Here is a 25,994-nt window from a genome sequence, read left to right on the forward strand (position 1 = left end):
TATGTAGGTTAGTGCAGGTAAAATTGGAGCTGTGCAGGTATTTCTGATGTCTACCTGTACTGGTCCATGTACTGGGTATATGCAGGTTAGTGCAGGTAAAATTGGAGCTGTGCAGGTATTTCTGATGTCTACCTGCACCTAACCTGTGCTGGTCCATGTACTGGGTATATGCAGGTTAGTGCAGGTAAAATTGGAGCTGTGCAGGTATTTCTGATGTCTACCTGCACCTAACCTGCACTGGTCCATGTACTGGGTATATGCAGGTTAGTGCAGGTAAAATTGGGGCTCAGTATTGTTATTTGCATGTACGTGTCAACTAAATTGTAACCATTTTTCTTCACTGACAATACAGTAGATTCTAAAGTAAGCTAGTTTGTTTTGTAACCTTTTAACTACTACCCCACTTCTAAATGTCAGCCTCTATTGGTGCAATTTGAATACAACTGCCACCTTGTAAAACACACCACCTTATGTGTATTTGTTTAGTCTTTCTTCAGTGCACATAGTAAATGTACCTTGTACACAGTGAATCTACCTACTTACATATACGTGTGAATTTGCATGTAACCAGTAGGATTTTAAAAAAAGGCACTTTGGCAGCATTTAAATGTTGGCAGTAAAGTCAGCTATGGAGGTTTACCTACGTTTTAAATCTGATATTCTTAAATTTTATATTATTGTAATCATATACAGTAAAAACTGGCCAAGAAAGTCACCCAGAAGGCCGATAAAATCAGATCTATATGAACAGGTGGTCGCTAAAAACAGGATTCCTAAAATGCTTGTGACAATGGAGAAAATTATGTAAGGCCACACCAATTTAATTTCTTGGTTAACGGATTTTTCTACAAAAATAATGGAGCGGGCGGGCGAAAAAAATAAAATAAAACAGGCCTAGGCATCCTATTATGGCCCAAAATGGTACGATAGGAGCCATGAAGTCAACACACCAGGCTGGTTCAAAATTTTGACAATGGATTTTGAACTTTTAATGATACCATTGCATTGAAAGATGGAATGACTTTAACAAGAAGTATGAAAAGGACTGTTTTCAACTGTTCACTGCAAAATATGAGCATTTTGCAGTTGATTCTGAATTTTTATTTTTATTTTCTAATCAGAAAAAAATGAAGCGGCGAATCCATTAACCAAGAAATTAAATTGGTGTGGCCTAAGGGAACACCAAAAAGTGGTAAGAAAAGGACTAAGGAAGAAAAGGACTTCCCTCAGCAGTTGGGGACAAAATATGAGCATTTTTTAGTTGATTCAGAACCAGAATCTTTTTTTTTGATTGCATCAGAAAAAATGAAGTTAAATTGGTGTGGCCTTACATACAATATTGAACACCTGTTCCACCAAACCATTTGTACCATTTTGATACTGTCTGGTAACCTGTGATAGGTAAATAAATCTTTTAGACGTTTACTCAAAGTTTAATGGACTTTGCCTTACCGGAGTGGGTCATGTGAGAGTGACTGGGTGCGGTGTATTTGGCATACCGGCGTTTCTTATCATCATAGGTCCGGTTTAAGAGGCCTTGTTTTTCAGTGTCTGGACTCAGTAGCCAATAGGAAAGCAGCATACTTGACGACCTACGCATGTCGTTAATAATTATGAAGTATTTCAGGTCAGCAAAATTTGTTGTGTCTGTACTTGGGATTTTATTACCTGGTTTTATAAAATTTACAAGCAACTAACTTACTTGATGCTAATTCGGTTGGATAGGACTTTCCAAATCTTAAAAGGTATGTATATCTTCAATAACTTTCACTATATATTGTAAGTATGTTTTGTTTTTGGTAGCATAGTTTAATTTTTGTTTTGTTTTTTGTAGTAGAATTCAAAGGGTAATTATGATTATGAAAGTGTATACATGTATTAGATATTGAGGAAGTATTTTTCAGAAGAAAAGTCTTACTACACATATGTAACAGTGTGGTATCAAACTTTACCAGTACAATTTGGTCTAACTGTTAGTCTTAAAGCACTGTAGTGTTTAGAAATATAGAGCTATAAAACACAATCTTGATCGAAAAGAGGGCCTGCATGGGGGGTGTAGTAATTACGCAAAATTTTCGCCACCGATTACAGAGCAGATTACGACTTTACACTTTGTGGATTATATTTTATTACGAAATTGCTTTGGTTTTTTTTGAGGCTGCCTACGGATTACATACACTAAAAAGGCCTGATTACGCCTTACGAAAAAGGGCATGTAGACCTGAAAAGAGAAAAAAATCTGTTTTGTTTCCTCGTTTGATCATGAGTGACATTTTTAACTACAACCATAACCTAATTTGAATGTGAACGTCAATCCATTTCCCTTGTTTCCATGAAAAAACAGTCCGGTCTTGCGTAGCCCTTTTGTTCTAGCCTCTACCAGGCTTGAGGAGGCGGCTGGAAAGAGTAGAAATCGGCCAAATAGAGAGATAAGCATGCCAAGGGAGTTTGGCCGTTGAGAAAACAGTTCGCCGCCCCACAAACTGTTCTCTCAACGGCAAAACTCCCTTGGTATGCTTATCTCTCTATTTTGGCCGATTTCTACTCTTTCCAGCCGCCTCCTCAAGCCTGGTAGAGGCTACTTTTGTTCAGTTGATTGAATGACAGAATGTAATTATGACCTATTTAGAACTTGTTGTACAGTACACACGTTCACACGTGGCGTGTAATGGCTTGAAAAGGGGATCATGACTTTGCATAAATAAAATGTGGTCACGGATGTTAGCTCTTTTGTCCAACAAGATTTACGGTCAGCGTAAGTGTGGAGTCGTTTTGCTGAAAGTTTGTGCTCGTATGAGTTTTGCATCATAAATAATGGCTTTTATGATTTAAAAGAATTATTAGCATGATTTGGATAGTATATTTGTGACTCAGTAACTTGAGGCATGAAATTTGAGGCTGCAAAACCACAAAAATATGACAGGGGGCAGTGCAAATGGTACTCTCGGTTGGGGGCCTGCATGGGGGGGGTCCCGACAACACTCTACGCTAAATTGTAAGAGCTCTCAATTACACTTTACGATAAATTCCAAGTGGCTACAACGCATTACGTAGAATTAAAACAGCGAATACACGCTGCACAAAATGCGGCAATTACGCTCTACGTTGAATTAGAGCGGTCCGTCTACGCTCTACGTAGAATTAAAACGGCCGATTACGCTCTACGGAAAAGGGCATGCGGGCCCCCTTGTTTGAGTAGGGTACATCTATTTTTGTTGTACAATTTACGGTAATTATTGACCGCAAGGCTTCGGAGCACACGAATGTTGGCATGCCAAACCCTCAGGGCATCTGTTCATAATTGTACCAGGTACGGACTGTTTACCAACACTGGTTAGGCCACACCGACTTATAATTTTATGGATGACATCCTCTGAAGACCCCTAAACTAGTGCACGGGCGAATAAAAAAAAATCCGGCTAAAAATAAAAATGGTACTTAGCCACAGGAATACAAAACTGGTGAATTTTGGGCAGTACATAACGACGTATACGACAGGCCGGCACATGCTGGCTTTTTGCAGAATATATGAATCGTCACTGTACATATGTACTGAGTTCTTGAGTCGTGGAGCTTCGGTAGCCTGGGTGCCCGGCTCCGTATTGTCGCTAAGTTAAACTACCATGGACTACCCAGGCCTAGAGCCAGGCCAGAACCTCGGTGGACTTTTTACTCCGTGAAGGAGGTCAGGACCTCCGGACGGAGTGTTGTAATCGGCTGATTTTTCATGTTCGCAGTCAAAACACTGGGTTCTCTTTGTGTAATCGGCACGCAATTTTATACGCCGTCTGCGGGCATGCCCGTGTTGATGCACGAATGTGTATTTTTGCCGTTGCTGCTTTCGCGGTCAATGTAATATCGCAGACGCACCCCTACAATTACGAGGCGAATTGGAATGGTCCAGAAAAACGCGTTGTTTGGAAAAGCAGTGGGGTTCAAAAAAGTTCATGCAGATACGGGGTGGTTTTTATAAGTGGTTCCAGATGTTTTTGCCCATGGTTAAGAGATGCCAAGTTTTTTGGAAGATGTTCGCAGCCAAAACGCATTCTTCCGTACGTCGCATTTCTGTGTAATTTCGCATGTGGTGTTGCATTATGTCCGGGATGATGCACGTCTTTTTATTTTTACCGTAGCTGTTTTGATATTGGAGTAAATGCTTATTTTCGAAACATCCCCATTTCTTTGAAATGGTTTCGTCCGTTTATGCAACTGTTACTGCGCTAATGACGACCAGTCGCGCTGTCCTGATACACCGCGAATGTGCGAGTGTTCCCTGTAGACAGTCCCGGGAGTCATTTTTTTCGCACATTCCAGGAGCCAAACCAAAATACGTTCATGAACCGAGTCCAAAAAACCGAAACGTGAAAATCGGATGATCGGACCTGATGTACATTTCTCTTTCTATAGATTGTACACACAATACACACATCTTTAGATAATCTGGCCATGGCAGGTTAAAAAAAAAGTAACCCTGAATCATACTAGATTAGCGTAAATGCATGTTAATGCGTTCAAAACAAGAAAAAAATTGTTTCCGGGTATTAATCTCTTGAATCACGGCGCTGAATATTGACGCAAAAATATTTCGGGCATCGCGCGCCCTTCCCGCGTCACGTGTAGGCATCTCGCATCTCTGATTGGTTGTTGCGTCTTAAGATGACTGAGCCGACGCGCGTTTAAACAATTTTTCTTTGTTCGATTTATCACACTTCACAGAGAATTGCCGCCAATGGCTACTTCTTTTTGTTGCAATATATAATACTTCACGGAGAATTGTCGCCTATGGCTTCTTGTTTTTCTTTGAGAACAGGCGAAAATCAATGCGCGCGTGGATGTCATCCATAAAATGAAGATGGTGTGGCCTTACTGTCAACACAATCGTTTTACACTATAAAAACACTGCTGTTTTTTAGGACTGTAAAAAACAGCCAAACAGAGCTGAAATGCATTTTCTTATGTACACAAGTAGAAAGAAGAAAGTATGCTCTTTCACGTGGTCAAAGATATACCTGAAAAAGAAATGGATTAGATTAGTCTTGGAAGAAAATGGAGCAGGAAATTTTGGCCTGGATACTGGGGTAATTCGATATCCTGATGCGTGTACTGTAACTCACTTTATGTTTGCGGTCGCCAAAGTTTTCGGTCTGACAATGAAAAAAATGGAGGTGACTAAACTAACAAACATAGGACTAAAAAACATAGCGGTGGCGGCAGGTGCAGGAAAAAGAAAGTTGGCAAACTATTTTTTTTATAATGGTATGAGTTCACAGTATAAGTTACCATGAAAAATGTGAACATAAAGCACTGCAGAAAATTGTGAATTACATTATCTGTCTTCTAACTTACTGTTCAGATACAAAATTTTAGAATGTTCAAAAAGTGAAAATTGTATAATATTGGGTAAAAACATGGACATCATTAGATTTAGACATCTAATGCTGTACATATATGATTATTATAATTATTCCTAAGGCCACACCAATTTAATCTCTTGGTTAACGGATTCGCCCGATTCATTTTTTCTGATTTTCAAATAAAAATGAAAATTCAGAGTCAATTGCAAAATGCTCATATTTTGCCCAGAACAGTTGAAAACAGTCCTTTTCTTCCTAATTGTTACAGTAACTGTTATTCCATCTTTCAATGCAGTGGTTTTGCAGAATTTTGAACCAGCCTGGTGTGTTGACTTCATGGCTCCTATCGTTCCATTTTGGGCAATTATAGAATGCCTAGGTCTGTTTTTATTTATTTATTTTTTTTTGCCCGCCCGCTCCATTATTTTTCTAGAAAAATCCGTTAACCAAGAAATTAAATTGGTGAACAACTGAAAACTTCATGATCAAGGCTAGAAATAAGGCAAAATACAAAACCACCTCAATAATCAGACTTACAGTACATTGAAGGTCAATAACCGCATGAACAGTACATGATTGGCAGACTAGTTGAGCGACATTTTTGACTTTACAGTTCCGTGTGCGTAAACAAGGTTTTTGGCTACGAATGTAGGAACCATGACTTGCCATGTATCTCTTCTGGAACATACAATGACATGCACTCCAAGGTTAGTACAATATGTTTAGTTGGTGAACAAAAAACAAAAACAAGTACTTGACGTAGATAAAAGATTTGAGTTAGTGTTACCACTGACTACACAGTGCCTTTAGTTGCAAAACAATTCAGTCTTTTTGTAAAAATTTCTTGTTGATCTTCATTTTTCGTATTAAAACGTCTGTATTTTTGCTTACGTACACTTAAATACTAACATATGTTGTCGTTTGGTTATAAATTTTTGTGCCCGCACATTTTACCATGTTTCGGCCTTCATGACTTTTGTTGTGGTATTTTGGTCTTGTTGCAATTCTACTACACTGTGAAGTGGTTGCCAAGGGGGCTTTTTGAAAACATTGTCTTGACTTGTTGTTTTAAAGTGAATACATGTTCCCAGTGGTTTTAAAAGTCTTTCAGCAATTCTGGAGTGGCCGTACTCTTGAACTGAACAATATGGAATGGATTAGGTCAAGGACAGATTTGGGGCCGGGGAGGGGGGCTTCAAAACTTTTGACAAAATATACAGTCTAACTCCAGTATATTAACCAGAAAGGTAACATATGCAAAGCAAATGCATAATGTTTACCTTCGCATACTAGTATGGTCTGCTCTGTTAATTCTTACTCAAACATATTCATAATATATGTTCAGTTGACAGGGGTCTAAGTCCCTCCTGCTATAAAATTGCAACATGATGTAACTCAACACTAGTAACCATGGTTACAGATGTCTGGTTCAGGTCATTGACCATATTTGTTTGGAGAAGAAGAAGAGGAAGAAACTGAGCAAAAACAATATTTTCCTTTGGTAAACTTTCCTTTGATAAACATAAATACATTTGCAAAATGTACATGTGCATAATATTATACAAATTTGCAACCTCACAGTCACTTGAAACATATACAGAGTACAAGGATTTTTTAAATCATTAACCTTTAATGGCTTTTGTTAAGTTAAAAACTGATGATGATTGAAGATGCTATTGTATTTGTTTGCCAAGGTCACAGTAATTTTTTTTACCCCTGGGACAAGTGGCACGCACCACCTGCCACCCAATGCAATGCTTAGGATTATTCCACCTTTCAGAACTGGGGGCGGTGTGTAGGAATTTTTTTCTTAAAGAAGAAAATATATTTGTTGTATGTCTTATGTAACTGTAATCTTGTATATTGCATAGACTCAGACTCTGAAATATAGCATAAACTGTCATTGTGACGTCATTGTTTATGATATGTGCAATTATGGTTAACATGAAATTGTTCTAATTTTACTTTTACATCTTGATATTAGCTTAATTTTCTATCTTCCTCTTGGGTTATTTCTAACTTGTCCCAATTTGACCCCTTTCAATCTCATATCCCATGTGATTTGAACAAGGTGATATCATTTAATATTTGATAAGAAGAGTTCTGCATCCAAAGACATCAGAGTAAAAAAATCGTAGTGTTAGAATATTTATAGACTTAAGGCCACACCAATTTAATTTCTTGGTTAACGGATTCGCCCGCTTCATTTTTTATTGACTTGCAAATAAAAATAAAAATTCAGAATCAACTGCAAAATGCTCATATTTTGCCCTGAAAAGTTGAAAACAGTCCTTTTCATCCTAGTTGTTACAGTTATTCCATTTTTCAATGCAATGGTATCATTAAAAGTTCAAAATTCATTGTTTAAATTTTGAACCAGCCTGGTGTGTTGACTTCATGGCTCCTATCGTACCATTTTGGGCCATAACATTGCCTTAAGGCCTGTTTTTATTTTTTTTTATTTTTCGCCCGCCCGCTCCATTATTTTTCTAGAAAAATCCGTTAACCAAGAAATTAAATTGGTGTGGCCTTAACCTTGCAATTTAGCTTCAGTACCTGTTTTGCCAAGGCATGCACCCTGACGTTTCTTTGCTGAAAAATGGACATTTATTGATTTATTCATGTATCTTTGATTTGATATATGATATGATTTATTACTCTTATTGGTAATTTACTACACATGTATGTGCCGTCAGGAAAATCAGAGATGGCAGACTTCACCCCTTTTATGTAGATACGAAATATCGCATGGAAACTTGTAGGCATAGGCAAACTATAATAATAGTAACAATTTACTAAACTTTACATGCACAAACTAGCAACAAAAGTTATTGTTAACATTATAGTAACATTGGCAAAGCTAATGCATAGACAGGAGTCTAAATCCCTCCTGCTATAAAACTGCAACATGTTGTAACCCAACACAAGTTACCATGGAAACAGACAGTCTGGTTCAGGTCATTAACCTTTTTGGTTTGGAGAAGAAGAGGAAGAAACTGAGCAAAAACAATAATGATTGCTTTTTTTCATTTTGTTTGGAGAATCCGTTGGTAAATAACGGTCTAAAATTCTTGGAAAAAATGACATGAACAATATTTCGAGAGTCGTACGCGGCCTCACGGAATAGGTTAGCCGTGACGCAGGCGTCTCGCCGTTGTCATGGAAACGTAATGAGTTGATCCGTGTTTTGGGGAAACGTTTTGTTTGACACAGTTCAGGGCCACGTTAATATTTTATCACATGTCAACCTGCACTAGGGGTCATTGTAGATAGATGGGAAGAAACCATTTACTGTGTGGGGGTGTTTTTAACTTTACATCAATTTTACCTTTTCTTCGTTACGTATAAAAATTTACCTTTTACTACAGAACGCGATTTTAAAAAGTGCTAATATTTTTATCAAAATATAGCTACATACGTATGCGTTGTAAGATTTTTAAAATCAAGGCAAAACATCCCCCACTACTAAATGGTATCATCCAGGTTGAAAAAACGCAAGGACATACCTTCTATTATACTTAACCTGTCAGTACATGCTATAGGTGTGTTACCGGTACTAGTGACTATCAATATTAAGGTACAGTTGTAAAGGTAAGCATGAATTCTTGTCACTAGTTAGATTTTATGGCAGGTAAAGTTCGTTTTGTTGCACGGAATTCAATTTTTACATCTTTGTTGTTGGTTTAAACACTGTAGTTAAGGTGTGGTAATTATGGTGGCATTTAGCAATTTCAGGGTCACAGAAAAATACATGGTAACCTCGAGGCTTATACTACATTTTTTGGGGGTGTAGATAGAAATTGTTAAGTTTGAAATACATAAATGATTATTTCTGTTTTTATGCAATATGTAATTTACTACTTAATACTGGGTGTGTAGAAATTGCATGGTACTGTTAATAATTATTTTTTCTATAATTTTTCAAATTCTCTTGAAATTACAGGTTGGTGGTATATATCTCAATTACTGAATATACTATTGTATTCTATATTATATACTATATTATATTTGATTATGATCAGTGTTGTATATCAATATAGTATTTTGTATCATACTAAGGTTTTCATTTACAGGCAGAAATTCTGTCTGTAACTCTCTCTCTTTCTAAAAAAGAATAGTTGCATTTTGTGTTGAGAAAAATGTTTCTACTATGTGATTTTCCAGGTATTACCTGAAAATTCCCCACTGTGTAAGCTGCTTATGCTGCACCACAAGTAAAACTGTAGTTAACTATGATAAGTCCTAAAGTAGTGTAATCTCCTGTGACCTATACTACAGGAGACTGGTTGGACTAGTTCTTTAGAAGGCTTAAAGTTTAGCGTATAGAATGTTCGAGATACAAAATACTTTGCCTGTAAAGACACACCTACAGAAATGGACAACATATATAGCAGTGCTAGAAGGTATGGCTATACTGGTAAGTATATAGAATGTAGTAAAATTATTATAGAGATAGTTAAAGAGATCTTTGCGCAGTGAAGACTGTTTTTTTTTAAATGAAGGCAGATGCTTTATACTGTTTTTATACAGTATTTACAGGTTCATTATACTAGCAAGAGAAATTTCACTAGCTCATTTTAACATTAGCTTAGACAAGTGCAGTGAACAGTGGACCATGGCTAAATAATGTCCAGTCCTAAGGACTGCGACCCTTTGCAGTGCATATGGTAAGCAACAATAGCCGGGATTCGAACTCGCAACCTCTTGGTCCAGAGTTACTAACCTCTGGACTACACATGTAATTTGTCCCAAAGAAATACTGTACTGCAACTTGCACCTCATTGTTGTTGTAATGTTAAAGCATTACTTAAGCATTTGATATCAAGATAGATGAATGTTGTCAGCACATAAAGGGTAACATATGGCATATATTGATTTTGATGTCTATTTTGATGTGCTGACATGATTGAATATTAAGCTGTCAACTAGAAGTAATTCAAAACATAAAACAGTCATCCTCAACCGAGGTGATGCATGAAAAGAAAAGAAAGGTCTCTCGTGCTCTATGCAGAGCATACCTGGTTTGGTGCCCATGTCCATTTCCGTAACCCTTGGGCGACACACAGTTGTGCAAGGCACTACAGCAGGGGGCTAGTCCGCTGGTAGTGCTGTGTGTTTGACCTTCCCACACTCTTTCTCATATGTGCTAAGTGCTAAGCAGAGAAAGAAAGTGTGTGCCATTTTTAAATTAAAGTCTTTGGTATGACCTGGCCGGGGTTCGAACTCACGACCTCCCGGTTACAAAGTGAACACTCTTACCAATTGAGCTATTGCACCGGTGCATGATACACTACCAAACATTTTTTTCTTGTTTTTCTTAAACCAGTGTAGTCTCTTACATGGAGAAGTATTTTCTTCCATGAAAAAAATGAACAAATAAAAAACAAGAAGAGGTCTTATTCTCACACACAGAATTAACGATTTTCTTGCTTTTCTCTTAAGTGAAGAAAGTGTTTTGGAAAAATTCTCACACAAAAACATTTGCTAGAAATTGAAGTTTGACTTTTTGTTTTTTCTAATATTACAGGAAAAATTCTGGCATATTCTTGCTTCTTCATTACCAGATTTAGGTTTTAAATTTTACAAGAATTTGCTTCTTGTCTTTTTTTTAAGTATGGTTAATACTGACAGTGCCCTTTTATGTATTAAATCTTCTTTTCAAAGTTAGTACTGTCTTGATTTGATTAATTATTCATTTTTGATTTAAAGCTTTCATCTGTCAGGGCACATTTAGGTCAAAAGGCCGCTGACCCCAAACTAATAATATGTAAATATGACCAAAAATATACATGTATATATACAGTCAAATCTGCACAAGCGAGCACCTCTATGATATAATTATAATATAAACCGGCCGCTTTTTCTCAGTCTCAATTTTCCCCCATAGTTGGATCACTATATAGAGATCGCCGAAGTCTAAAAAAAAAGAAAGAAAAAAAGATTATCCCTGCCTACCGACCCTAATTTTTTCAGGACTGAAACAGGAAACACAACATTTTTTTTCCTAGGCCTGAACACAAAATGTATGATACCAGATTTTTGTATTTCCCATGCAATTCTTTTGCTACTAGACTAAGTAGAATTCATGTTCAAATTTGCCAGTGCAAGTATTGTTTGACTATTTTACGTCAAGGTAGGCATGGTATTTTAATATCGCACAGTAAAGTCTTTATGTATACAAATTACTACTGAAACCTTCACCACACCCAGCTAGTGTCAACAAGGACTCAACTCAGCAACACCTGGTGGATTTAAGTGTAGAAAATAACTGTGGGAAATTCTTGGGATCAAACCTGTGAGTTTAATTGTTTAAACTGTTTGATGTCTGGTGGTTTCTTTGCCTAGTTTCTTTCATAAGAGGAACAGGTGGTTAGAATACATGGCCCAAAACATCTTAATGTGTTGTTTGGGTGTTGTAGTCAGCCTGAATTTTTTTGACAAATTTTTTGAGCTGAATCAACCTTTTCTAGCTCCATGATCTGTAACAACTAGGAAGAAAAGGACTGTTTTCAACTGTTCGGGGCAAAATATGAGCATTTTGCAGTTGATTCTGAATTTATTTATTTTTTTTGTAAATCGGAAAAAATGAAGCGGGCGAATCCGTTAACCAAGAAATTAAATTGGTATGGCCTAACAGAAACGCTGGCTAGTAGATGTTGGTTTAGATCTCAAAAGACTAGGCCGCAACAACGGGGACATTTTCAGCATGTGAATATTGATAGTCACTGAGACACATTTTTTTGTCTCCTACATGTAGCTCCTCTAGCTAAATGTTAACGTCTGGTTTAACCCATGGAAAAAAACAGGTGTGGACTCCTGTTGAAAGACTCCTGACTCTATTGGCAGTACTAGTATTGGACACGTTAAATATAATGCAGTTACTTTTAGCATGCCATTTGGAGATTAGGCGGTAAAAGGCAGGAAATGCATAACAGCTTCCTTTTTTTTGTTTGCCTACTCAAACAGGTGGTTTTGTAGGCCTAGAAAAAAAATTGAGTTTCCTGTTTCGATCGTGACCAACCCAAGAAAACCTGCTGACCCTAGCCTTTTTTTGTGTGTGGACCCCTGCAAGGGACATGAATTTTTGTAGCTGATCAATCTTTTCCATAGCTCCATTTATGATCTAACACCTGAGTGTTTCGTATAAGTTGGATCACAAGAAATTGCAAAAAAAAGAAAGAATTTAAAGAAAAATAATCCCTACCGACTGAAAATTGAAACACAAGATTTTTTTCCTAGGCCTTAGTACTAGTTTTATTTATTCTGAAGATACAGCCAAGCTTAATTGGCTGCCAAACTTGCATTCGGCAACAAATTGCACAATACTGGGGCATGTACCATAGGCTGCTGAGGGCTTGAAATACTGGGAGCAAGTGCACCCAAAATTGGAGCTGTGCACCCAATTTTTTTCTGTGGATGCACTGGTGCACCCAAATATTTTTGTTGGGATTTTTAACACTAGAAGTGTATAATTTATAGTATACTGGATATTCTTGTTCTCTGAGTATCAGAAAAATAATAAAATCTTTGTTGTTAGTAGTAATGTTTATTAATAAGATTTTGAACTTAGCTCTCATTTTAGATTCAAGCTCAGAAGAGGAGCGGACATAATACCTGCAATTAGCTTTTGTTTTATATGGTGCACCTAATTTTTTTATGTTGGGTGCAACAGTGCATCTATTCCCAAAAATGAATTTCGAGCCCTGATGGGTGAATTTGTACCCAGGACCTATGGATTCTATATCCTTGGCCATTCCATTACTAGTATGCCACAATAGTTTTGGTACAGGAAAGTTGACTTCTTGCTGATCCTAATGTTTAACTTTCTATGACGTTGTGTCTGCTCGGCAGGTACAAAAGCTACATTGTTATTTGACAGTTACAAATCCTTCCTACATTTGTTAGTTTTGCAGCTGTACAAGCCCTACAGTACAACTACTAGAAGGCTAGACCACTGGTAGTGTACTCTCGACTCTCTATTAAACGTACCGGGACGTTTATTTTTTTTCGCCTGAAAATCCACCCGGTACATTCTTATTTTAGACGGTACGTTTATTTCTTTTTTCAAAATCGGAAAAGTTCCCGGAAAATTCATTCCATTGTCGGCACATGAATTGTCGATCTCGCCATGACGCCACAAAGAAAACGTTGTCATTGGTAGAAAATCTGACACCCCGCTGGCGTTTCACAACAAAATTTTCATGTAAACAACTCCGACTATCTTTGTTTACATCGTGAAAGCTCACCGATACAAAATAAAACTCCCGCCGGACGCCGCGCCGACCCCATGGTTGCGGCATGACGCTAGTTTTCGGCAGCTCGTCTATGAAAAATAAACCATCCCCAGAAGAAATGTTACGCATGAAAATAACAACTACAACTTGTTTTCCTCGCTGTATGAGTTTTTGAGGCCGTAAAATGTTTAAAATGGTTGAAATTTGCACGAAAAAACGGCTCGAAAATTAACGGCGAGAAAGACAACAGGGGCCAACATGGCCGACCTGCTTTTACACTAACAGTGGTCAAAGGTCAAGATAGCATCCAAATGTATAAGCCATGTACTAAGTACATATTACAGTGCTAAAACGATACTTTAAACGCATGAAAAATATTTTTTCAGCTACAACTGAAAAAAATTCACTTATATTTTAATAAGGATAATTTTCAAACATTACTGAGAAATTTTCCAAATTTATTGGTTTCTTCTGTAATATTGTTGTTTCTATGTATGTGCGGTTGGATGCTGTCATTGTAAAGACCCTTTACATATTGGGAGAATCAGATGAGATATTAGAGATTATCACGCTTAGCACCGCGACCCGAGTGTCTCTCAAAAATTGTTTTTGAGTGGAGTTTATAGACATGGTCACATTTTTGTTTGTTCAGCTGTGTCAATATGTGATTTGTTTGAGAAATAGGATTTGGTTTAGTTTTTAATATATTAATTTCAGTAACATCTTTGGAATAACTTGCTCCAAGTTCGAGGTATTTAATACATGTACATTTTGTATCATGTATTTTTCACTTGTTGAACTTGTGGAAGCACCGTTGGCCCCCGGTTAGGGGTCATCCGGGGAACCTATGCCCAATTTTTTCAAAATTAAGGGTGCTAATACTAAATAGAACTTTTTTTTGAACATGAAGAGGATAATTAAGTACAGATCTTGAACCTTTCTCCTGCCTTATACATCTGCAATTGTACAGAAAATGTAGAACTGAAGTTGCAGGAAATGACCTCCATTTGTGTTTGGAAAAGACAAAATGCAATAGCTCCAGACCACCCCCCGCAACGCGCTTCGCACCCTCCTCCACCCTGTTCTGAATTTCTGGGGAGATTCCTGATATTCATAAAGTTTTGAAGATTTGTTGGGGAATCGTATTCAAGGGGGTATGTTTATTCAGGACCTGTCAATAATTGCAAGTGACAAGGTCATACAGACGCACACATATATAATTATATACACCATGAGAACACATTTTTGGAGCATAGACGTTGCTTACATGTCAATTTTTAAATTTTCCGGGGGGTACTTTTATTCCAGGGGGTACTTTTATTAGATTTTGAAGATTTGTCCGGGGGGTACTTCTATTCCAGGGGGTACTTTTATTCGAGAGGTGAGAGTAGTCGTATGTGTTCAACTGCCACAACTTTCCATAAATACTTGCCTGCACGAAACCCTGATTTTTCACAGTTTTCGTTGGATGTTTGGTCAACGTTGCATCAGAATTTTGCCTGTTGCAGAGGATATCTTTTTTGACACAACATTTGAAAACTACAGATGGGATGTTATTACCTTATATGCGTGAATGCGACCTTATATGAGACGTTCTGTCAAAGTATGATATACATTGTATTGTGGGTTTCGTGCAGGTGCAGTACGCTCTGTCAACGTGGTAGTATAAGCTCCGAGTATATTCCATTTTTAAAACCTTTACTTTGAACCCACAATCTCCCACTGCAAATGCAAAGCGATCACCAGTTTATTGCATCAGCTACAAAATCTATTGTTCTTTTTTTTAAATCGTAAACTACATGTAGTTTTGACGTTTTATTTTATTTTTTTCTACTTGCAGGTGATGGTCCTAGTGCCTTTACCATGCAGATCCAACATACCAACCTCAGGAAACTCTTCCCATAGGAAATTGGTGCCTTAGCAACTGTCACCATAACAACCGTCACCATAGCAACTGTCTCCATAGCAACAGGTCGTCATAGCAACCATCAGCATGAATCGATCCAACAACCTCAACGCCATGTCGTCGCCGGAGAAGGTAGACATATCGTTGGTGAGTTACGACGAACAAGGGCTACAACTGCCGGCGCAGGGGTCGCTCAGCAATAACACGACATTTGAGGAGGCCGCGTCAACGCTACCGCTTGCGCCGACATCGCAGAAACGGTCGAGATGGCGGCTGGGTCTACCGCACGAACCGACAATCAAGTCGTTTATACTGTTCCTCTGCTTGCTCATCCTCGCTCAGGGAATTCTGGTCTCCGGGTACATAAACAGCGTCGTGACCACGATAGAAAAGAGATTCGAACTCCAGAGCACGTCAGCCGGCCTGATCGTGAGCGGGTACGAGATCGGGAGCCTCATCGCCGTGTCGTTCGTCAGCTACTTTGGCGGGAAGTCGCACCGACCGAAGATCATTGCGTGGGGGAGCATCGTGACAGCGATCGGCTCGTTCATCTGCGCGCTGCCGCACTTCATGTCCACACAGTACCGCGTCACGCTCACGCATAACTACTCGGACGGAAACTTGTGCAATAACGGGAAGTGGGCGGATAATCACACATCGGCGGAACCGGCGGAGGACGGGGAGGTTTGTCGCGACAAGATGGAGAACTCGCTCTACATCATCCTGATCTTCGCGGAAATCCTGATTGGGATGGGCGCAACGCCGGTCCTCACGCTGGGCACGAGTTACATCGACGATCACGTGTCCAGGGAAAACTCCTCGCTGTACATTGGTAAGACAGTGGTGATCATTTAAAGTTAACCTTCAGCCAGCTAAGGTTGCCAATTGGTGTAATTACCTTCGCCAAGTGTTATATATGCTGGATGCTGCTAGAAATGACCACACTAGACCACGGCTTGGGCCAGACTGATCCCAGGGACACTGGGTCCCTGTCCTTTATTGGTCTTATCCGGGAGTTACATAATCGACACCAGATGTGTCACCACTTCCTACCCCCTACACTGGCCCCCCTTCACAAAAGGTGTCGTCCTCGACACCATGCTGAGGGGCAGAAAAACAAAAACAACTAACAGCAAACTACATCAAACAAATGCTACAGTGGCTAAACGCTAATCTATAACTAAAAGTGTTACCGCTGTAATAATAATGGCCACCGGAAAAACAACAATGATAATGGGTTTGAAATTGGGTCCATAAAGTAACAGGATGCTATTAATTAACTTGGCTGACAAAAAGCAGATGTGCACATGGTCTTTGGAATTTGATGGTAAGGGTAAGACGGACCGCTGCTATACAGTACATTTGGAGCACAATAATGAACGAACAACAGGCATAACAGTAACAATTCACATACAAAACAGCACCTTTGAACTTGCACAGCGGCAAAGTTCGCATTTCCTCGAGTACTCCCAAGCGTGGGGCAGTACGGGGACTTCCGGACCGTCACACAGCTACAGTGTGGCCGGGAACGCAAAATACATGATCTTCCTAGCAGAGTCGTCCCGTAGGCTAGCGGTTCTACTAGACAAGCATCATTCGCAAGAAACACAAAAATACAAAGGCTAATACATGATCTTCCTAGCAGGGTCGTCCCGTAGGCAAGCATTTCTACTAGGCAAGCATCATTTGCAAGTAACACAAAAGTACACAGGTTCAAGACGGCTTGGTCGCTTCCCGTAGGCGTACGATCGAGCAAGGGCAAACATAGAAAACATCACATATTGTGCAACAAGTCAACACCACAAGAGTTCATAGGTCTTAGAAAGTTCTGTGGGTAGAGACACAGTACTCAGAGTTCGCAGCAAAGATCAAGTAGGTCACGTTATGTTAGAAAGTCAGTTCCTACTCATGATGGGGTCGGTCGTCTGCGACACGAGGGCTGCCTGGAGTCAGCGGGCTGGGTTCCGCGGGCGGTCAGCGGTCGGGACGCGGCGACGTGGCACAGGCTGGCCTCGGGGCCGGAAGGTGACGGCATGGCCACGGTCTTGGGCAGGGTTGCATGGCTGAGACAAATGGCAGGTTCACGGGCAGGCCCTGGTGCACGGGAGCAAGGCTGGGTAGAAAAGAGGTCGTGGCACGTAGGGGTAGCGTCGACGGATTCTTAGTCGGTTTGGCCGGATACGGAGCGGCGGTCTGGTGTGTCGGGCGGCATGGCGGCTGTCAGGGGTCGAGTCGGTGTGGCCGGGTAGCGGGCTGGCGGTTTGGGCAGCATGGTAACGATGGCGGCGGTCGATCGCTGCTTAGCCGAGGTCAGGGATGCTAGTCGGGCGGCATTGTCGGTATGGCGTGGGTTGAGCGCTCGAAAGCGCTGTCCGCTGCCACCAGTGTTATATATGCTGGATGCTGCTAGAAATGACCACACTAGACCACGGCTTGGGCCAGACTGATCCCAGGGACACTGGGTCCCTGTCCTTTATTGGTCTTATCCGGGAGTTACATAATCGACACCAGATGTGTCACCACTTCCTACCCCCTACACAAGAAGGTTATGTTTTCAGGGGCGTTCGTGTATGTGTGTGTGTGTGTGTCTGTCAACACGATAACTTGAGAAGGCCTTGATGGATTGTCTTGATACTTGGTAGATGGGTAGGTCTTGATGAGACCTCAAAATGATTAGATTTTGGACCCCCTAGCGGCTTGTTATGGTACTGCAGCTGAACTTCCGGTTTTGATATCTCATGATCTAGACATGCTAGGGTGATGAAATTTGGATGGTAGGTAGCTCTTGTGCTGGGGAAGAAGTGACGTGAGTTTAGGCCCCCTACCGGCTTGCTCTGGAACTGCAGGGATATATTCTTGAAAATATTCAAAAGGGGATAACTCAAGAACCAGTTGACGGATCGTCGTGATTTTTGGTATGTAGGTAGCTTACGTGATGCTTAATATAATTATGTGACAATTATGCAAATATGGATGTAATTTGCATAATTTATGGGGAAATTCTATAAATCATCTGCATTCCATGATAGGACAATTGAAGCTTGTGACATTGGTAATTGACAACGAAAGAAACACAGGAAGATATTGATTATGTTAATAATGACTTAATTTGCATAATTAATTAGAAAATTTTATAATTATGTAATGATAACTGCCTGGAATTTCACACTTGTGGTATTTGAAAGTTAAATTGAGGTGAACATCATTAAACATAATTTATTTAAATCAGGACCTCATTTGCATAGGAAATGCTAGAATGCATTGTTTGTTAATATAAGACTGTCTTTTGGTTGAGATTATGATAAAATGATATAATTCATGAAAATTAGGTTCCTATTTCTTCAATCAGGGGGGAATAATCTAATCTATAATTTGTCAGTCATAAAGATTAACATCATTTGGCGAAGGTATGAGATCGGGGAACTCTAGTTTGTATAATAATATTGGTTTAGAGGATAGGCAGCAGGTGCATGTAGAAGGTTGATACTCCTATTTTCATGTACTACACATAGCTCAATTTATCAGTGAAACTTTATTAGACAAACCTTTTTCCCACAAATACTAAAACCTATGTATACAAATGTACTGATTATGATTACATGTACTAAGACCTTTACTACATAAAGTAACCCTAAAAATGGCATGTTAGGCAGAGATTGGACCGTGTGTGTTGGACAAGTGGTCGCAAGTCCCTCAATGCTTACGTCAATGGGGAAAATTGGGACAGAGAAAAAGCAGTCGTTATGGCCAGAAGTCCTTCCCTCACCATGTGGTGCCTAGTGTCGCATGAGTGCTAAGGAGAGAGAGCAGTATGTACTACTTTTAAAGTCTTTGGTATGACTTGGCCAGGGATCGAACTCACAACCTACCAAAATCGAATGAAAGGCGAGCACTCTACCCACTTGGCCATTGCACCAGTTCGCCGCAAGTTTGACTGTTTCACTTAATTATACATTAAACATTTTTCCCCACAGGAATGCTATACGCCACCGGTGCGCTCGCCCCCGCGCTCGGATTTCTCCTGGGCTCCGTTTTCCTAAACATCTACGTGGACAACACGACAGTCAACATGGACCTACTCCAGATCTCCCCCAGCGACCCTCGATGGGTGGGCTGTTGGTGGGGAGGGTTCCTTCTCTGCGGCAGTTGTATCCTGGTGCTCGCTCTCCCCATCTTCGTGTTCCCGCGGTCCCTGGCCAAACCAGAGACGGCGGAACAGGGTAACGAGGTGTTGGAGTCGACAGCGATCAGCGAAAGCGGCCTGGAGTTGTCGAAAAGGGAAAAGATGGAACAGCTGGAAGAGCAGCTTCGAAGTAAGTATGAGAAAAATGAAGTTGCAAAATTACTAGTACGTACTTAGCGCTTACAAAAGAAGCTATTTTTTTCGGAAAAGGGGAAAAAAAGGAGTCAGTTTCCTTGACAGAACTTTCGGCTATTACATTGTAGATTTGAACCTTCCGAAATAAGCAATAGATTTTCCGCCCTTGTACTGTACATAAAAGCAGTATGTTCATCTTCTGTTCGTAAAACCAAAAAGGTCCTTAAACCATCATTATGCATAAATTCAAAGCAATTCAAAGCATTATGCTCTTACTGTCGTTGAAGATGAAAAAGATGAGATACTGTCTATTTTTTAGATTGTTTTTTGACAGGATATAAAATTTTATTGCTTTATATTGTATAGGAATAGGATAAAATGAAAAGGCCTCAGCATGCTAGAATGCAGTTCCTGCTGTTTTATGCATGAGCTGCTAGGATTTGCAACAAGCAAAATACATGTTAAAGTTATTATGATTGTGAAAAAAAGTCTGAGCTTCATAATTTAATGTAAACTCTTATCTGTGCAAAGATGCATGGCTGCTTAGAAGTATGGCTGCTTCAAATCGCTTTTAAAGTTTGTACCCGAAAAATGAAAAAAATTATGCCATTTCTCCTTTACGGTAGAAAATGCCATTTTCCATGCCTACTGAATCATGTCATATTTTGTTAAATTTGACAAGTTTGATTTGAGTAAAACGTTAATTAAACACAGGAAAACACTTCTTGAGGATAACTAGTTCTGCAAAGTAATTTTGACAAATATTAAAAGCATATTAACTTTCTTATTCAAACATGTGGCTTTGCACTAAGTAGGCCATACCAATTTAATTTGTTGTTTCTCAGATTTTTTCAGAAAAAATATGAAGCGACAGGGCGAAATAAAAATTAAAAAAAACAGGCCAAGGCACCCCATGATAGCCGGAAATGTTACAATATGAGCCATAAAGTGAACATACCAGGCTGGTTTATAATTAAAACAATTGATTTTGAACTTTTCATGAAACAAAATTGCATTTTTACATTGAACATTGGACTTTCTTCAACCGTTGGGGCTAAAATATGTCTTTTAATGAGCATTTTGCAGTTAATTTAGAACCAAATTCTTTTTTGTGCAAATCAGAACAAAATGGACAGGGCGATCTGAGAAGCAACAAATAAAATTGGCGTGGCCTTATATTAAAAGCACTAGTGATATTAAAAGAAATTAAGAATATAAAAAAACAAAAAAATAAAATCATAATGTATCCCCCATTTTTCCAGAACAGGTTTTAAAAAGTAGCTGAAAAATCTTTGAAATTCTACAAGAAAGAACTCTATCTATGCTACTTAGATATCTCTGCCTTTTTAACTCTTGTTGATTTTTACCTCCTCTCTGTGACCAATAATTTTCTTTAATCTACAGACTTCAGCTTTCTCTGTTCTTCATGGTGCTCCTTTTAGCTGTCAGCCTCCAAAGGTACAGTGTTCTGAGAGCACCTCCTATACTACTTATTTTCTTACTACTATGACTCCCTTTATATAGCTGTTTGATGCAGTGATTGAATATTTCCCTCTCCCTTCATAATAATTTTATAAATCTTTCATTCATAGTAATGATTAGAATTTCAGCAATGTGTTTTTGGCTATCAGTTATTAAAATCTCTCTTAGGCAACACCAATGTAATTTCTTGGTTAACAGATTTTTCTAGAAAAATAATGGAGCGGGTGGGTGTAAAAAAATAAGTAAATAAAAACAGGCCTAGGCATCCTATTAATATTATGGCCCAAAATGGTACGATAGGAGCCATAAAGTCAACACACCATGAATTTTGAACTTTTAATGATACCATTCCATTGAAAGAAGGAATAACTGTAACAACTAGGAAGAAAAGGACTGTTTTCAACTGTTCAGGGCAAAATATGAGCATTTTGCAGTTGAATTTTTTTTTTTATAAATCGGAAAAAAATGAAGCGGGCGAATCCGTTAACCAAGAAATGAAATTGGTGTGGCCTTAGTTTGATAAATCTTTTTAATCAAAACGTGGGATTTATTAAAACACAGTATAAACAGTACTCTTCCACTCTATCAAGTAGAGAAATTGAAATGTCAAATTTGACTTACTAAATATACAGGACATGGCAAACATTGTCAAATGCCTTTTTGTATCAACAGTAGCTACATGTACTTGTATCATGGTGTTGTATCTGCTAGTGTAACGGAAATTAAAAGAAACCTACAGTGGGGGTCGCTGGAAGACAGATGTAGAATGTCCAGACTGTGCATGATGTACAAAATGACTAATAAACTGGTGGATGTACCAACCACTTTTAAAAGTATCTGATACCAGCCCAGAAAAGAACAAGAAACAGTCATGCCTTCAAATATCAGTGTTATCAAGTACCAAGAATTGAGGTGTTCCGAAAAACTCGTATTTCCCCAGAACTATCGTAGACTGGAACTCGTTGCCACCAAGCACAGTTGGGGCATCATCACTAGAAAGATTTAAACAACTCCTGAAATGTGCAAAGATTGAGTGTAACAAGTTGTTCGGTGTGATATAGCTAGCTGCCGCCGCACCGCGTGCCTGCGAAGCTGGTGTGTTACGCCGAAGGGCGGTTATACCGGCTATACTGAATACAGATGGTCAGTAGAATGCTAAGTTCCGAAGAAAACCAAAGTACCTGGAATTTGCATGGAACAGTAGTTGTGAATTCTACATTTCAAATCCATCCACTGAAACAAAACAGAAAAGGTCTCTCTTTACAATAACAATTATACTGTTATTCACTTTATGTTCACGGTAGCAAAAGTTCACGGTCGGAGAAAAAATGGACATGTTCACGGAACTATATATGTTCACTGTGGCAACAGGTGCAGGAAAAAGAAAGTCCAGGAATTATTTGTTAACTGTAATGATAAGTTCACGGTACAGAAGGGACAGAGAAAACAGTGAACATATCAGTGAAAAAATACAGTAGTTCAAATGATGGTTAGGTGTCTGAAAATAGGCCTGGAATGTGACATTTGAAATGGAAGAAAGTGCTGTGATATGGTTGGTTTGCTGGTTTGTATACAATGTAGGGCTTGAACAAAAAGTAGGAATGCAGTAGTTTGGACTGCATGTGCTGCTATATATATTAGGTGGCTGTTATGTAGTTTAGGCCGCTAAGCAGTAAAAATTGTTTAGGTACAGGTCCAGATCTAGGCCTAGAACATTTGTGGTACCTGTACCTGTACCTATAAAACACTAGTGGAACCATTTATTTTACACTAATTTAAAAGATAGGTAAATAGTAGCTGAAAGATGACAATTTTGACAAAGATTCATTTAAATTTGATGGTAAATATTGGCGCAATTCAGTTTTTGCTGCAAGGCTGATTTGTTCCAATTACCTGACTACTAAAGTCAAACCTGCCTAAGGCGGCCATCCAGGGGACCAAAGAAAAGTGGCCACATTGGACAGGTGGTCTCCTTGAAGAGGGTCGCCTCACAACATGACTGAGACATAAATGGTTTCCGTCGAGATGTTGTAATGACAAATGCTGTAAGCATCTTCACTTCTGTGGTGAATGCATATGCATGTTCGGAGGGTGACACATGGAACAATTTACGTCAAACAAAAAACCAGCAAAAATATTGTCCAGCAGTCGAGGAAAACTGGCTGGTTTCTCCATGATTTCTCATTTGATAGTTGTCATCAATAATCAACACGATCCAAAATGACGTGATTGAGGTATCGGGCCTTCGGCAGACCCAACTCACAGCGGTCATGGTTGCATTACCCAGGTGGTCACCTTGAACAGGTTGCTTAATGCTTGTGTCAATGGGGAAAATTTTTGGGACCGAGAAAAATTGGTCACCATGGACAGGTTGCAAGTTTGAAGAGGTGGTCTCCTTGGCAGGTTTGACTGTACTAACTAAAATACTACTACTACACTATGACTACTATTAAATTACTGTTACTCATATATCACAGTACTGTGTCACTGTATATATATTCAAGTTCATGTCCCTGCCCCCCTCCCCCCCAGGTCTGCCCCGTGCAGTATGGAGACTGGTCACTAACGTCACCTTCGTCACCATCTCTGTCGCCTGTGCCATGGAGGTCTCCATCGTCAGCGGCTTTCTCACCTTCCTCTCCAAGTTCATCGAGCTGCAGTACGAGAAAACGGCCTCCAGTGCCAACATTTTAACTGGTAAGCCTTTCTTTTATTTATGACAATATTTAGGCCATGTTGATTTGATTATATGGATGACATCCGCGCGCGCATAAATTTTCGGCCGTTTCCAAAAAAAAAAAAGTTTTCAACCATACTGTAAATCGTACAAAACAGTTGCAAAATGAGCAAAAATATACCATAAGTTACAAAAAAATTAATAAAAACTATACCAATGTCGTAGAATGCCAAATCGAACGAAAAAAGACGAAATTGTAAAGAAATGAACTTGAAGACTAGATTATTCGCCAAACCATATTCTGTGCCATTTGCTCAACCCTCATGACCACGTAGATTTCATAATGAAAATAACTTTTTTTTTGGCAAAACTTTTTTTTATTCGCACGCGCGCATCAGTTTTTGGGCTCCCGGAGGATGTCATCCATATAATCAAATCAACATGGCCTTATATACAATTCATGGCAGTACATTTTGATCTTTGCCAATTTTTTAATAAGTATCACCTAAATCATTTTTTTTAATGTACATGCAAAGGAAAGCAATATGCAATATGTAAATCTTTTATTACAAGTTAGAGAAGACTATAAACATATAAGATTTCCATGCTTTTCACTTCCGATTTGGGGATAGATATACCCCGGTATGTAAAGCATTGTGGGGTTGTGTGGTGTAATGGCAGGGACTTTGGCCCAGAACCCGGAGGTCCGTGGTTCGAATCCCGTCATGTCACCTTTTAAGCAATCTTGTGCCTTGGGAAAGGTACTTTCCTCACTCCACCCAGGTGTAAAATACATGTAGGTACCTGACTTCAGTTGGTGAAAGGCGGTAAAAAGAGAGTGATGGGCATTGCCTCAAAAAAGGCTATGGGTCTACCTAAGCTACACGCAAAGTCTATTTTAAAAGTTTCTTACATGAAAAGAGTTACATAGTACAAAGAGGTTTAGTATTACATGTATCTATATAATGAAGTTATGATTGCATAACATGATACAATGTAAAAGCGACCCCTGTAGTCAAAAGTAGTTCAGGCACCAATCCCTGAAATGAATTTAGAGTATAGATAAGTGTTCACACCAGGCCTTTTGAGCATCATCATTTGGGCCCCCTATGCTGTGATTTGGACCCCCTATGCTGTGATTTGGACCCCCTATGCTGTGATTTGGACCCCCTATGCTGTGATTTGGACCCCCTATGCTGTGATTTGGACCCCCTATGCTGTGATTTGGACCCCCTATGCTGTGATTTGGACCCCCTATGCTGTGATTTGGACCCCCTATGCTGTGATTTGGACCCCCTATGCTGTGATTTGGACCCCTATGCTGTCTTTTAAGCAGCATATAAGGGTGTTTTTTGGGGGGGAACCTTTATAAATCTTGCAAAAAAATGAAAATATAACTTTAGATTGAAGCCATAGTAAAGGGAAAACCTTAACTTTACAAAATCTGTCCCCCAATAAGTGAGAAATAGTGTCTCAGGGGGATATGAGTTTCAAAATTTTTAGGCTCAATACGCGACTTGCGCCACAAAAGTTGCCCTTCTGTACCTGACCCCTATGCTGTGAAAAAATCCTGGTGAGAACATTGTGACAGATTTAACAATTTTTTCTGTTTCCAGGTGTTGTGGCTGTTCCTGCGGCGTTTATCGGGATCTTCGGAGGCGGGTTCCTCATGAAGAGGTTTAACATCCAGCCCAAGGCGGCCGCAGCGCTCACCCTGCTCTGTAACTTCATCTCCCTGCTCCTCATCCTCACCCTGTTCCCAGTGGGATGTGGCAATCCCAGCATTCCCGGCATCACTGTGCCTTTCTACTCAGACAGGTAGGTACAAGGTTTTTTTTTACCTGAGGCCACACCAATTTAATTTGTTGATTCTCGGATTCACCTCAGTCTTTTTTTTTCTGATTTGCAAAAAAAAAGATCCTGGTTCTGAATAGTGCTGCATACCTAGGTTTAGGTTCAGTTCCGGACTTGTAAGTCTGAACCTAAACCCATGGCATATACTTAGTACAAAATTGCATGTTGG

The 25,994-nt window shown here is 39.4% G+C and overlaps 1 protein-coding gene across 2 annotated transcripts in view; it reads left to right on the plus strand.

The window, feature by feature from the left end:
• Window positions 1–25,994, plus strand: part of LOC109479486 (solute carrier organic anion transporter family member 5A1-like) — a 40,045-nt gene that overhangs the window by 6,956 nt on the left and 7,095 nt on the right. Inside the window, exons 1-5 of one of the 2 annotated variants that reach the window (XM_019781452.1) lie at window positions 1,648–1,745; window positions 15,429–16,326; window positions 19,469–19,807; window positions 23,827–23,991; window positions 25,588–25,789. In XM_019781452.1, coding sequence (XP_019637011.1) covers window positions 15,582–16,326; window positions 19,469–19,807; window positions 23,827–23,991; window positions 25,588–25,789 — 1,451 coding nt within the window. In that variant the 5' untranslated portion in view covers window positions 1,648–1,745; window positions 15,429–15,581. Of the gene's footprint in view, window positions 1–1,647; window positions 1,746–15,428; window positions 16,327–19,468; window positions 19,808–23,826; window positions 23,992–25,587; window positions 25,790–25,994 lie in introns of those variants that run through there. The other variant, XM_019781451.1, reaches the window with a different exon arrangement.

Source organism: Branchiostoma belcheri, unplaced genomic scaffold (genome assembly GCF_001625305.1).
Source record: "Branchiostoma belcheri isolate BF01 breed outbred unplaced genomic scaffold, Haploidv18h27 scaffold49, whole genome shotgun sequence".
Classification (NCBI taxonomy): Eukaryota; Metazoa; Chordata; class Leptocardii; order Amphioxiformes; family Branchiostomatidae; genus Branchiostoma; species Branchiostoma belcheri.